Raw genomic sequence first — 14295 nt, 5'->3', positions numbered from 1 at the left:
AAATTAATGGGAGCATTTCTTATCATATCAAAGGTCGAATCATATAAAACAAAAACATAAAAAATATTATTTTCATTTGAAATAAAAACATATAGGAACATTTAAAAAAAATGTGTATATCGGTGAGCATAAAAATCCCCAAATCCGATTATCTGAATTTTCGATTCGAGTATTTCCCCCGTAAATTTGAAAATAAATCCGCATCACGTTTTTTATAAGAATTCGGATCCATATTCAATTCAGTCTAGAAATTTTTTAATAAAAAATAAATTATATTAGCCTTACGAATTTTTAGGCTGCTCTAAATCTAATGTAGCCTAGCCTAGCCTTCATGGTTATTGGTTTTGGGTAAAGCTGAAAAGCTCAAAATACCTGCAAACAAACTTTACCAACATTTTTTTAAGCACTTCTAAAATATTAGGCAACTAGTAATTAAATGAAAATGCAAACGGGTTATTTAGTAAGAAAGAAAGTACAAACGGGCTTTGTTCATTTAAATTTGCACCCAAACGCACAAAATTGGGCCAAATGAAATGTGATTCTCTGCGGTAATGAATAAATGTAGCCGTTACAAGTATTGACAACCGAACGGTAAAGAATTCAAATTGCGCACACAGATATACGTAAGTTTTAAAAACATCAGGTTTATACATTTACAACGGTCATATTATATTTTATTTGAGGTCATTCTTGTTCAGCGACAGCAAGTGATTAAACAACAACAGGCAAGTAGTCAAACAAGATCTGATATGGATGATTCTTATGTTAAGGGCTTCTCTAAATTTGGTATGTCCCTTTAACCCCATCAAAACACACACACACAAGTATTATCTCTGATTGATTTATCATCTGTGGCTTATATGGGTAGTCTTGTTTTTATTCACTTGCTTTTGTTAAATCACAATCTTGAAATCTTGTTGAATTGATTGTATTTGTAAGTAAGTAGGAATTTTATTGGAGAGAGAGAGAGAAAGAGAGAGATTTAATTGTTTATCGACGGGGGAGAGAGAGAGAGAGACCTAATTGTTTATTGATGGGTTGTTTTGGTTTTGATTGTTTTACCTCACATTTGTTACATCAAGATAATTGAAATCTTATCCTTAAATAATTCATTAGTTGTGCTTAAATGTGGGATTTCTTGATCAGTTTCTTTTAGTTTTGTCAAGGTGAAATATTGAAATCTTGCTGGAATTGATTGGTTTATGTATTGGATATCTATATTTGTGTAGGGGACAATAATGAAAATGATGAAATTCGTTCACCCAAGTCACAGAAACCCAAAAAAGTTGCGATGAAGCACTTCATGGAGCCTACTATTTCCGCAGCTACAAAGGCTGCTTTGCTTCCGAAAAGGAAAATCTTGGCCGAAAGAAATGAAGCTTTTACTTTCATCAATTCCTCAAAACACCCAATTCTTGATTCAAGAACTTCTCCAGCCCGTTCCCTGCGATCTTCTTACAGTTCTGATCATGATGATGGTGAAGATGAGGGGAACAGATTTGATGGTAATTCATCTTCGAAGAAGCCATATGACCCTTTAACTAATTACCTTTCTCCCAGGCCTAAATTCTTAAGGTACAATCCGAATAAGAAGCGGAGAATCTTCCTGAACGGAGACAGTGACAGTGAAATCACTGAGAAAAAAGATGGGTTAGGGGTGGTTAGCAGTACTAGTTCGTTTGAGTCTCAGAAAGTAGTGGAAGAAAAAACATTTGAAGAAGGTTTTGTGAAGGAAGAGGATGTGGAAGAGGGTAATCCTAATGACCTTGATGATGAAAATGCGGAGATGGAGGAAGACATTGAAGAATTTGATGATGATGATGATGATGAGGAGGAGGAGGAGGAAGAGGAGGAGGAGGAGGAGGAGGAGGAGGAGGAGAAGTGTTGGAGTTTTTTAGGTCTTTTGAAATTTCTGCTTGTTTTGGGCTCTATATTTCTGTCTACTACATGTATATGCTCCATGAATTCCCATGATCATTCATTGATCCAGGAAGCTATTAGGGATTTCAGACATGGGTTTCTTAATCAAAGTAACACACATGAAGTTGTCACAAGAAAGGAGCATTTAGCCAGCAGATTTGAAATTTGGGGCGAAAAAGAAGAGGAGTCTCATGTTAGTTTACCGAATGTGACACAAGAAGATATTGAGTTCGTGGAGATAGAGGTTTCCAAAGTCAGCAGGGATGATGAAATACTGCTGGAAAGCACTGCTAGATTGCCTGAAGTGCAAATTGAGAAAGCTGAAGATGTTTACCATGATGGGTTGATGAGCAAGCTGGAGGCTTCTGATGCAGTGGAATGGGCAGAAGGTACAGAAAATCAATCAAGCACAGATATAGCTGAAGCCTCATTAGATCAACTATCAGAAAATTTGAGGGCAAGCGATCAGGAGATGGGGGAAATTCAGGATGGACTTGACCAGCTGCAGCACACTGAAACAGCGGAAGTGAAGGATTTGTTTTCTGAATCTGAGGCTTGCCCTGATGTTAATGCTGAATTTGAACAAATGAAAAGTGAAGAGATCAGATCACAGGTTGAAGTAGCTGCTTTAGTTGTATTGTTTACTATGGTTCCTGCTTTGGGTTTGCTTTACTATTCAAGGCGAAGGAATAGTAAAGAAACTTCTTTTCCTACACAAGAGAACATTGATGATGAAGCTTCTTTGCCTACAGAGAAGCACAGCAGTGAAGAAGCTTCTTTGCCTATTGAAAGGCACCAACTAAATACTGAACTTGCTCATCAGATACAAAAGACCAGTGCAAATTGTAGTGTGGAAGAAGAATATGTGGAAAAGGTTGCGTCTTTTACTAGTCCCACAACACCTCTTGCCTCAATGAATGTCGTTTCAGAATTTAGCAGGCAGAGGCAAGCTCCCATTGTTGAGTTTCTTGGAGAGCTTGTGATTGGAGAAGACACATTTGTTAGGAGCAGCGAAATGACAAGGATTCCAGATCCGGAAGAGAGGAATGCTAGCAATTCCGTTTTTACGCAAATGACGAAATTGCATAGCAAGACTTCTTTGGTTCAGAATCATTCATCACATTTGGAGCTCTCTACCGCAGACTCTACATCACAAAAGAAGAAGAGGCCAGTGAAAGAGGTAACTTTTATCAGCATTTTTTGGTCATTGGTCTGGTTTCTTCTCCTGATTGCATTGTCTATTGTTATCTTTAGGAAGTTTCTGAATGATTGTGGTATGTAACTTGTTTAGGAAAGCAATGGAGGGGAAGTGAGCACAACTATGACTCCAGTAAGGCGATCAAGCAGACTCCGGAACAAGGCTATGTCTCCATGAATCTTTTCCTTTGTAATACATTTTTTTACGCTGAACCACTTGAAACATCATCTTTATTGTTTCATTAGACCCTCTCAACCTCTAGCTGTCCATTTTTATGAAGGCTGTATTAAATTATTATTATTTTTTAGAAAAATAAATCTGGGACGCTTGTTAGATTTTGGTTTGAAGTAAACAAATAGGATCTGCAACAAGGCTATGTATCCATTCTGCAGATTAGTTATTTTAGGATCAAGCACTCAAAATTTGTTGTATCATCAGACTCTATGCACCATCTTAATTGGTTCTGGTAGTTCAGTTATTCATTTTTATGAATGATGCTTAATATCTTTTACTGAATGAAGTCAGATAATCAAAACAGGCTATTTGTTGTTTTATCAGACTCTCATCAGCACACATTTGTTGTCATCATGTTATGTTCGAGGGGGCGAACATACGTGGTGGCTCTACATGAGTGTGCTTGAAAATTTGTTGGAGGCAGGAGTAATTAGGTTGTGGTGAAGACAATTTTTGTGGTCATGATGGTGATCAATGAATGTTTAGTATATGCTGGAACTTGGGTGTGTTGAGTAAATTTTTGACTGATTTTCTTGTGCGTGGACTAACTATAATGCATCTAAACCATAATCCAAATTTCTTAATCCTTCCGTTCCATCTTCTCCAGCTTTCTAAAGATGGATGTATGTTAAAACTGCTTGTCAGACTTTGTGTTTTTGCGTGGGTTCTTCTTAAACTCTTCCAGTTGTGCTAAAAACGTTACCAGACTTCTAACTTTCTTTCTGCTGTTGCTTGTTACTTGATCATGGATATAAAAAAAACAGATATAAAGATTATATTAAAACCATTTGCCTGACCTTAGACTTTGTGCTGCAGCTTTCATTCATTGATCATATATTGTTTATTGCCTTAATTTGCCTCTTCAGCTATCTTAATTTGCAGCCTTTAACAACCTCTGTGTTTTCACATTTCTCGTCTCCCACGGTTTCTTTAGCAACTTGGTGGATAGGTTTGTCCTCGGTGCAAATGTATAAATTTGTAAAAATTTGTAACACGGCTCCCAACATGATGACCCCGTTTGACAATTAATTGTTAGCAAAACTGTTTTGAAGAAATTTTAATAGAACTCTCGTATATTAACAAGCAGTGTTCTAAAATTCGGTTAAGGCGACCGCTTAGACGGCATCTAGGCGCTATGCGGTGATTTAGGTGTTTTTCAAAAATCGGGTCAAAATTGGGATTAGGCGGGCTATGCGATTAAAAATCGGTTCTAGGCGGTCGAGGCGGAAATAATTAAAAAAAATATGTTTTTTATATTTTTATAACTTTAATGCATTAATTTCATAATTTCACACAATATCATATCAATTTCTAATATAAAGTATTGGTAAGAACTAACAAGTAATCTAATATATTTATTTTCTCACTTAAAATATAAAAATAACAAATTATAATTAATTTAAAAGTGTGAATTAAAATATAGTTAATATTGTTAACTTAATAATTAGTACATAACACATGTCAAACATTTAGATATTATTTAATATTATTCTAATTTCTGTTTTCAAACAAATATTTAACATATTGATTATTCCCTCCGTCCTTTTGATTTGTTATCAAAATGATTGAACACGGAAATTAATAAATATGTATAAAATAGTGAAAAAGAGAAAGAAAAGTGGGTAAAATGGTCGGACCCATTGATTTTTAATGTATAAAAGAGAAATATTGGGGTAAAAGTAGTGTGAAAAAAAAAGTTTGGAAATAAGAGAACCTATTGACTATTTTTGGTAAGTTTTAAAATGTAAAGAAATAAATGAAACACCAAAAAAAGTAAAATATAAAGAAATGAAAAAGACAGGGATTATTATATAAATATAAAAATTAAAAATAATATTTTTATTCTTCCGATTAATCTCCGACTTACCGATTAATCTCTCGAAGGTAACCTCACTCCAACTTGCCGATTAATCTCTCAAGCATAACCTCACCACCAACACAGAACAATCTTCTTGACTTGAGAAAAACTCTTCAAAACATTTTTTGAAATTAGTCAATTTGGTTCACACCGCAAACACTAATATTATGGCCCGTTTGGAAAACTGAATTTCATTTGAAATTCTGGATTTGACCAAATAAGCTGTTTGGTAATTTGGATTTGGATTTCATTTGAAATCCAAGACATTCAAATATTAATATAAACATGAGAATTTGAAATGACAACTCAAATCCTGTCATTTGAAATCCCTCATGAAATGAAATACAAGTTTCCAAACGCTTTCTTAGAGTATTCACGTCATCAAACATCACATAAACCTAAAACGCCAAACACCCGTGTCAATACCGTTAAAAGTTAGGGGGTTAACTGCAACTGGAGGTATTAAATTTTAGTAATTAGTTTTACGATCAAAGCCCCAGTTGAATTTTATTAAATGTCCAACCCAAATCTTGATGATGCTCAAATGGACTAGAGATCTCACGTAAATAACTTAGATTGAAGGATGGTTTTCAGTTGACAACTTGAAAAATGAAAGAAAAAGGGATCGATGTGGGGAAGATGATTGTTGTTGATTCAACAGAGAAAAATGAAACACAACTGCCCACCTTCCCCATTTTTTAATATAGCATGGGAACTCTTTCGATCATTGTGCATCTATTTTCTTAGCACATGTCGATACACACTATCCCTGCTTTCCTCTTTTACATTTTTTATCCGCAATACACATTCTTTTTATCAGACATTGAGAGAGAGAGATATATATATAAGAGATAGATGAGAATATATAAAGCGAACTGACGGCTGAATGGATTAGGGTTTATGGAAATTTGATGAGTGTATGCTAATTGGGCTTTTCAAGTCATTTTTGGGCTTTTATGTCTAACCATTCGAGGGTTTGGGGCCTTTGGGCTTAGCTATTGTTAATCAAAATTCAAGTATCTAAAGTTCGTTGAATGTACAAGTCTATTTCATTTCTTTTTTCTTTTCAATAATATATACACCAGGTGTCAAAAATATATATATAATATATACACCAAAATACAAGTTTTCTCCCCGGCAAGTTACAAAATCCTCTTTCATTTTCATGCATTTAATCGCACAATTCTTAGATATTTAAATGAAATTGTCCCAAAAAATTATTAACAACACAAGTTTATGCGGACCAGGCAAGATAAGTATCAATTAGTTGCAATTATGCATGGGAAGAGAGATCCATTTTATGTACGTGTATATCAATCATCATGGATATTTATTTGATGTTTGCTTTATAAAAGAAGCACGTTTAATATTATTCGTTTGAAGTAAAAGGACATCTGATTCTGATGTGCAAACTCGAAAATTATGTTCAAAAAAAATATTTGCCTCTCCGAGTTCTTACATAGTGACAAGTGAAGCAAATATGATGAGTATTGGGTATGAGATTAACGGTCACATTGTGTGTGTTTGCATTAATCGCAGTAAAAAAAAAGTTACAGACTTTAGATAAAGATAGAAGTTGATTTTTTTCTCTAGCGGTTGCATAATGAAATTGGAGACTAAAGATACTATCAATTGCTTATCCATTTTCACGGATCCAGAATTTTACGACGATGAATAATTTTGTATATCATTTTGAATATCAAAATTGTTGGGGATATGTATACAGTTCGAGTCCAATGTGAAAAATGTCATGTACTAAAATAATATCAATATTATATCTATCACACACTTCATTTATTGCACTAAGTTTGAAGATTTTCACGGAAACCGTCTCCTTATTTTCATGATATGGTTATGATATGCGTTCATCTTACACTTTCAGACACCGCTCTAGGTGGTTTATACTGAAAATGTTTGATTTGATCGATTTATCGTAGTTAGTAATAAATAATTTTAATCAAAAAAATTTAATAGAGAATTATGTGAAACAGATTTGTTGACCCTTTTTAAAACATTTTCTAAACAAAACATGATAGGTGGATACATTTTATTGAAAAAATTCTCACGCTGGTAGTTGTAAAGTGTAAGCTTGTAAATAAATTAAAAATACTGTATGAGGCAACTGAAGTCTAGGAAATTTATAGTCCCCTTGGGGATCAAGAAGTACTAAGAAGAAGAAAAAAACAAAAGCAAAAAAAAAATCTGAATTCCAACCAATTCAATTACAAAACTTCACACATCCATTCCACTATATAGCATCAAACAAGGAAAGAAAGAAAAGAAATTACAAGCTTAGGAAGCAACAAGCATTATAACAATCTTTGGAAGGCTCAAAAACCATTGTTTCTGTCGTCCATTATTTTTCTGTCAAAACTCCATCGCCAGTAGATAGTACAAGTATATGCAAAATTGATCACAAAAACAGATATAAACTTGACTTGAGGAAAGACCTACAGGCCCTGCTCAACAAGGTAATCTCCCAGCCTCTCGACAATCATGTTACACTGTCCCGGAGTCACAGGTTCTTCGTAGACTCCGAAAACCAGAGCTTGTCCGGTTTTCTTAATGGTTATTCCTCCAGATCCCTACATAACACACAGAAAATTTCAGTGCGAGTACTTGATGTCAGTAATCTATTTTGTTTTAAAAGATAAGCAGCATAAAATGACATACAGCCATAAAGGCTTTTCACACATGTTTCTACAATCTTCCTAATGATTAGCTCTTAATGTAGGTTCTTACACTTGATTCCATCAAGTTGATCATCCATTACAAATTGCAAGCATAAAATGTGTGATTTGTAATAGGGAAGGCTTTATAGAATATAAAAACTTCCACTTTGATATTGTTCATCTCGTTTTCTTGGAATGTCACACAGGGTTTCTTATGATGAAAATTATTAATTTCTCAAATGAAACTTAGATATTGATGATTTCTTCTTAATACTGGGATCTAAAATCTTTGACACCGAATAGCAACTGCATTTCACAGGTCCTTTACAGAGGCAATTATAAACTCTGGCTATTATGTCCCAATATGAAAGGACACTAATCTACACAACTACTGTATGAACTCCAACAAGAGTTGTGAATTAAGAGGCAAAAAAACAAGGTGTATATGATCCAATTGCACCCTGTAAAACTGCCTCTAGATTATAGGCTTATTCGGTGAAGTTCTTTAGATATTCAAAAAGGCGAGTTCAGGTAAAACCTGTGACGGACATATTAAGATTTACAACTGCAACGAGCTAAATGATGTCCAGATGATTAATTCAATACTAAAAACAGACGAACAATCACATAACGATTGGATGAAGTCGGCTAAATGATTATTTATAGCATGGTAAATATAGATCTTGCTAGATGAATCACAAGCTAGCATGATATTGGGGAATCTGATTGCTATGAAAGTCCTGAATGACTGATTTTAACAAAACATGAACAAAAGAGCAGCAATGTTACAAATCAATCAATTCCATTTCCAACGACAAAAATAGATCTACCTTCTTGCCACGAATCACAGCGTTAGGCTCTCCTTGAATGACCATGTACTTCACTCCTTCAACGTGCATTCCAGTTGGAGCAAGGTGGCCAGGTTCGTCAAAGTCTTTGATAATACCAGTTATTTCATCAGGTTTTAACTGTTGGTCAGCAAAAATAATTAGGCATGTTAAATATATGATCCTATTGGGGCCTTCTTCTAACACCTTAAGATTTTAGATGAGCTGGTTACTCAACAAGGCACAATTACAAACTTGAAAAAAGAAATTTATCATGTTTCCCAAAAAGTTTTAAATTACTGCATTTCATGTCAATCACAAGTTCAACATCCGACATTCTGAAATAGTTGAAAGGACGATTTCTCTCAATCTGATAGCATACAAGATACATAATCACACCACATTGTCAAACACTTTCATCCGTTTTATACATATTCATTGATGTTGAAAAACAATCATTGCGACTTGTATCCATGTATAAATAAGTAAGTTGTAAAATAATTACTATACACAAATATAAGAATCGGAATCGCAGAACACTGTGAATAACAAGATTGACATGATTCATAGCCACATCCACAAACACGTATATAAAACATTAAAAGTTTGATAGTGGATAGAAGATGATTTAAACCTGGGGAAAATTAGAGCTCAGAGCCCAAATGCTGCCATCGTGGCCCATAATAGCAGCGGAAGAGAGATGCTGACCAGCATTACCTTCGATCTCGCACATGAGATGATCGTCTACGTATGTTTGCCACGACATAGCTCTTCCTCTTTCTTTTTATTACAATCCAAATATTGGACGATCGAGGAGGACTTGTTTGAGGTTTAGCAGCTTGCCATTGCTTCTGTATTTATACTCGGTAAAGTTTACTTTCCCTTCCACAATTCCAAACCCGCGAAACCAAATTACATTATTCATGTTTGTTGCATTTCATTTGAAATTCTAAATTTAGTAGCTGTTTAAAAATTTGGATTTGGATTTCAAATAAAATCCTCAATATTCAAATATTAGTATAAATCTTTTGAAATCTTTTATTTGAAAAAATATTTTTTATTATTTTTTTAAAATAAATAAGATTTTTCTACTAATTCAGCCGAGTACAACTAAATACAATTTCAAATATAATTAAAAATAACTTTAATTATTTTTAGAAAAACGTACAAAAGTTGCATGTGATCGTTTTTTTTGGGTATTTTTGCAAATAATTTTAGAAAACGATAAAATCACAATTTTTTTAGAAATGTAGTATCCTTTTATCGATTATCATTTTTAATCATATTATAATAAAAATTTATAATTTCTTATTAATATTCAATCAAAATTATAAAATATTAATGAGAATTTAAATAATAATAATAATAATAAATATTTCATGAATTTGAAATTTTAGAGTTGGTTAATTTAGGATAACAACAAATATTTAAATACATTTCATTTTAATTACAAATTTTACAAATTTAGTATTTACTAATTATTTAAGTGATAACTTAATTATATCACTCAAATTGATTTTGATTTTGATGTTAGCAAATAATATTTTTTTGTTGGACAAAGGATTTGCCAACCACATACCTTTTTTAAAGTTTTTTCCTTTAAAAAAGAAAAAGAAAACCTTTTGACTTTTGGTATATGGTCTCAATTAAATAGATCTAAAACATTCGTCACATTGTCACAACGATATTACGGTATTATATTTCAAAAATTATTATATATTTTTTATAATAATATAAGGACTTAAGTTCAATTTTTGTTATATAAAAGTCCATTTTTTACTTTTTAAAAAATTAGGTAAAATTATATATTTTTTAGAGACATAACGTGATGGGAAGGATGATAATATCAATTTTTATCGTTAATTTTTATGCCGGACACAATAAATCAATTATGTTTTTCAAACGACAAAAGCATGATAAGAATTCCAATTTGTTTATTGTTTGGTTGAGTTCTCGTCATGTCTTTCAAGTTATAATATCGTTAGTGTTTAGAAAGTTTAATTTCGCTGGATAAAAGCCTTTAACATGTTCCTTCTCATTATTAGGAATCCGAAAGAGCCCATCCACAAATATATTCTATTATTTGCATATGATTATTTAATATAACAATAGTTTAGATTGATGTCTAAAATATTAATAGTCATTGATTATAATTTTTGTGATCGACAAGATGTCAAAATTAAATTCATAATTAGGAGGTATTATAGAAATTAAAAAAAATAGGGATTTAACTGAACTCGAGTTTCAACAAAAAAATTGTTCAATAAATTAATAAATATTGTCCAGTTCATTAACTTTTCATTCATTTTGTAAAAAAAAATTGTGAGTTTGATTCATTTATAACCGCACTTTCATATCTATATGTAGAAATTAAAATCACTTGCTTCTACCCATACTTTGATGTGTATATGATGAGATACAAATTAATGAAGTAAAACTCAATCTATTGTATATATAATACAACAAATAGGGGGTTAGTTAGACAATTTATTTATTTGAAATTACTGAAATACCCCTCATTAATATATATTAATAAATATCAAATTTAATTTTTGTAAATCATTAATTATTAATAAAAATGTATTTATTACAACTTCATTATTGTATATTAACAACTTAGATTATTAATCACAACTAATGTTTATGTCAAATAAAGTAGTGTATTAATAGTATTAATATATATATATAAGACTCACATATATACATATATTAAAAAGAATAAAAGTTTATTTATATCTGAAGTGCTATATCTGAAGTGCGGTCGTTTTGTACGACTAAAAAGACGATTTCAATGTAGTGTTCAATATTTACATTTTATATTTTGATGAAATGATATACCTTCTTTATTTCAAAAATAAATAGACTACGTAGACCGTGTTCAATTAACTAACTCTCATAATTAATAAAATAAACCGTTAGACAATAATTATCTTGAATACTACAAACCAACACAAGAAATTAAGTCTAAGAGCAAGTCCAATAATGTCCTAGTAGTTGTCTTATAAAAATAATAAAATATAATGTCCTAGTAGTTTAGGATAATGTTTTTGTAAATTGTTATAGCCAAAATTTGGATATGAATCATTTCGGGTCAAGAATGGGTCAATTGGAATCAAATTGGGGAAAAAGGATGAATAATTAGGTTTTGGTCTGCATTGTATGAAGCGAAGACGTGCCTTGTATATGTAGGATGCGTCCATGATTGTGTAGGTTGTACTTTGGGTTGTCATGTTAAAAGATGGGGAGGAAGATATCGAAAGGAGGAGGACGCGCCCAAGGCGCAGGACGCGCCCAAGGCGCATGACGCGCCCAAGGCGCAGGACGCGCCCAAGGCGCAGGACGCGCCCAAGGCGCAGGACGCGCCCAAGGCGCAGGACGCGCCCTGATAAGTAAAAATAACGGGATGAGCTGTACAGGTAATAAGGTTGCCATGCAAGGAGAATATGTGTATTTTACAAGGGGACGACGCGTCCTGCCTCCTGGAGATGCACACTTTGGGATGGTTGAGCTTGTTCTCATTCAGGACAAAGCAGATAGAGATACTTGGAAGATATAGCAATATGTGGAGTTCGTAGGGTCAGGACGCGCCCAACCGTTCAGGACGCGTCCTATGTGTGAAGAATGCATGATCAAGAATAAGTTTAAAGCAAGGCAAGCGTGGAAGGAGCAATGGAGGATTATTTTCACTAACGTATTTGTTACAGGTACTCTCTGAAGAATTCCCTCCTTGAGACGGTCAATGAGGGGGATGTTCGTGAAAAGCTTGAAGGCCTCCAGGGGTATGCCTGATGATGGAAGGCCTCCTCTTGTATTCAGCGGGTGTCCTCATTGGGGATGCGGGGTTAACTTTGGTGTGTGCTTTGGGAACTCTGTTCTTGTATGCAACGGGTGTCCTCGTTGGAGAACTTTGGAGTCATCCTGCACTTTTGCACTTAAGAGTTTGGGATCACCTATCCTTCTATCTGGTGGGTTATCCTCATTCGGGGGGACAGGGACGTGTTTGGCATTTGGGGTGAACCGTGGCTATACCTGCGTTCGTAACTCAAGGGAGATAGCTGTAGTGGAATGTTATCATTGCGCATGGAGATGCATTATCCGTGAAGTCCTGCGATTACAAACGAGTCTTGGCCCTTCGCGGTTGGGCCTCATAGTTGGACATTCCTAAAACTAGCGGAAGATGGATTCTGGACCGAGCCTAGAAATAAGAAGTCTAAACCCATTAGATTTCTTGTTCCCCAAGAACTACGTGGGCTTGATTTCCTATAAATAGGGATACGTAGACAAATTGTAAGGGGTCGGAAGCGAGAACCAGAAGAAGCCACCACCAACCCTAAGCAATCTCAGCCCCCAATTCATCACAACCACCACACTCCGCTCACTTTTCAGGCGAAGAACCACCATCGTAGATCTTGATTCCGGCGACGAACCTCAAACTTTATTGATACCAAATTTCTCCGTCAACAAATTGGCGCTAGAAGGAGGGGTGTTGATCAATATCATAATCTCAGGAGGAAGAGATGTCTCATCACGATGAAGGTTCTTTACGCAAGAATTGAAGGAAAACCATGGAGGAGTTTGCAAATAATGGCCACGAAGGAGATCCGTGGATAATTATTTTCGGCTAGGGGGTCAAAGGAGATTTGAATGTAGTATCCGCGACTACGACGGAGATTCATGGATGATGATTTCCAGCCATGGGAGTTGAAGTATCCAGCCATGGCCACGAAGGAGCAAAATTGGATGTAAAATTCGAATTTGATGGGTTAAACGATTTACTTACACTGTTTGGGCCTTATCTTGAGTTCTGTAAGTCAGATTTGGATGATCTTACAACCTACGCGAAACTTATTGAATTCTCTTTAATTCAGAGATGATATGGATACCAAAATTCAAGTTGAACAGCCCGGAAACAGAGGAAAAAAGCAGCTGCAAATTTTTACCAAAAAATCCTATTTGGTTTAGAAGATTGCAAGAAACCCATTTCATTAAGAAGATTGGGAGAAACCTATTTGATGTAGAAGATTGGAGAATCCTATTCTAATTAGAAGATTGAAGAATTCTATTCGATCTAGAAGATGGGAGAATCCTATTCCATTTAGAAAATTGGAGAATCCTATTCCAACAAGAAGACTGAACAATCATGTTTGATTTAGAAGATTTGAGAATACTATTCAGATCAGAAGACTTAATCAGGCGCAAATATGAGGACGATCGGGAGGAGAACACTCCAAGAAGAAGGCATTACTATCATGAGCTAGTCATCGTCTTTAATACGTTCCCTCAAGGAAACATTCAACTAGTTTCGTTGTATTTTTCGTTACTCGTTTCTGGGAATTGTGCAGGAAGAGGATTGGGAAGGAGACTTGGCATGGAGAAAATCCCCACAAACTCTTAGGACGCGCCTTGATTAAGAAATTTGGGGCCCAGACGACTTCCAACAAATTCCAGGAGAATTCACCGACTGGACACGTCCGTTCCTCTAGGACGCGTTCTTCAGGTAACATTCCAAGTTCCATATTAATTGTGTTTATTGCTGGTAGGAAATCTTATCAGGAAAAAATCTCATGAATTACCAAGCGCTGCGTC

General features: G+C 34.4%; 2 protein-coding genes and 1 non-coding gene across 3 annotated transcripts; 1 reads left to right on the top strand and 2 right to left on the bottom strand.

The window, feature by feature from the left end:
- The first annotated feature begins 527 nt into the window (after window positions 1-527).
- On the top strand, window positions 528-3606 carry LOC141687368 (uncharacterized). The gene is made up of 3 exons (XM_074492613.1): window positions 528-786; window positions 1230-3100; window positions 3212-3606. Exons 1-3 carry the CDS (start codon window positions 750-752, stop codon window positions 3293-3295), a joined length of 1992 nt encoding a protein of 663 aa, XP_074348714.1. The 5' UTR covers window positions 528-749; the 3' UTR covers window positions 3296-3606.
- A 2230-nt stretch (window positions 3607-5836) lies between these two features.
- On the bottom strand, window positions 5837-5986 carry LOC141688270 (small nucleolar RNA snoR135). The gene has a single exon (XR_012561726.1). It is a non-coding gene; the product is annotated as a small nucleolar RNA snoR135 (small nucleolar RNA).
- A 1398-nt stretch (window positions 5987-7384) lies between these two features.
- LOC141682470 (profilin-like) lies at window positions 7385-9545 on the bottom strand. The gene is made up of 3 exons (XM_074487167.1): window positions 9344-9545; window positions 8713-8850; window positions 7385-7795 (listed from the first exon to the last, which is right to left on the bottom strand). The coding sequence occupies exons 1-3, from the start codon at window positions 9473-9475 to the stop codon at window positions 7661-7663; spliced, it is 405 nt and encodes a 134-aa protein (XP_074343268.1). The 5' UTR covers window positions 9476-9545; the 3' UTR covers window positions 7385-7660.
- Between the last annotated feature and the right edge of the window lie 4750 nt (window positions 9546-14295).

Source organism: Apium graveolens, chromosome 9 (genome assembly GCF_009905375.1).
Source record: "Apium graveolens cultivar Ventura chromosome 9, ASM990537v1, whole genome shotgun sequence".
NCBI classification, from domain to species: Eukaryota; Viridiplantae; Streptophyta; class Magnoliopsida; order Apiales; family Apiaceae; genus Apium; species Apium graveolens.
This window is presented reverse-complemented; position numbering and strand designations above follow the sequence as displayed.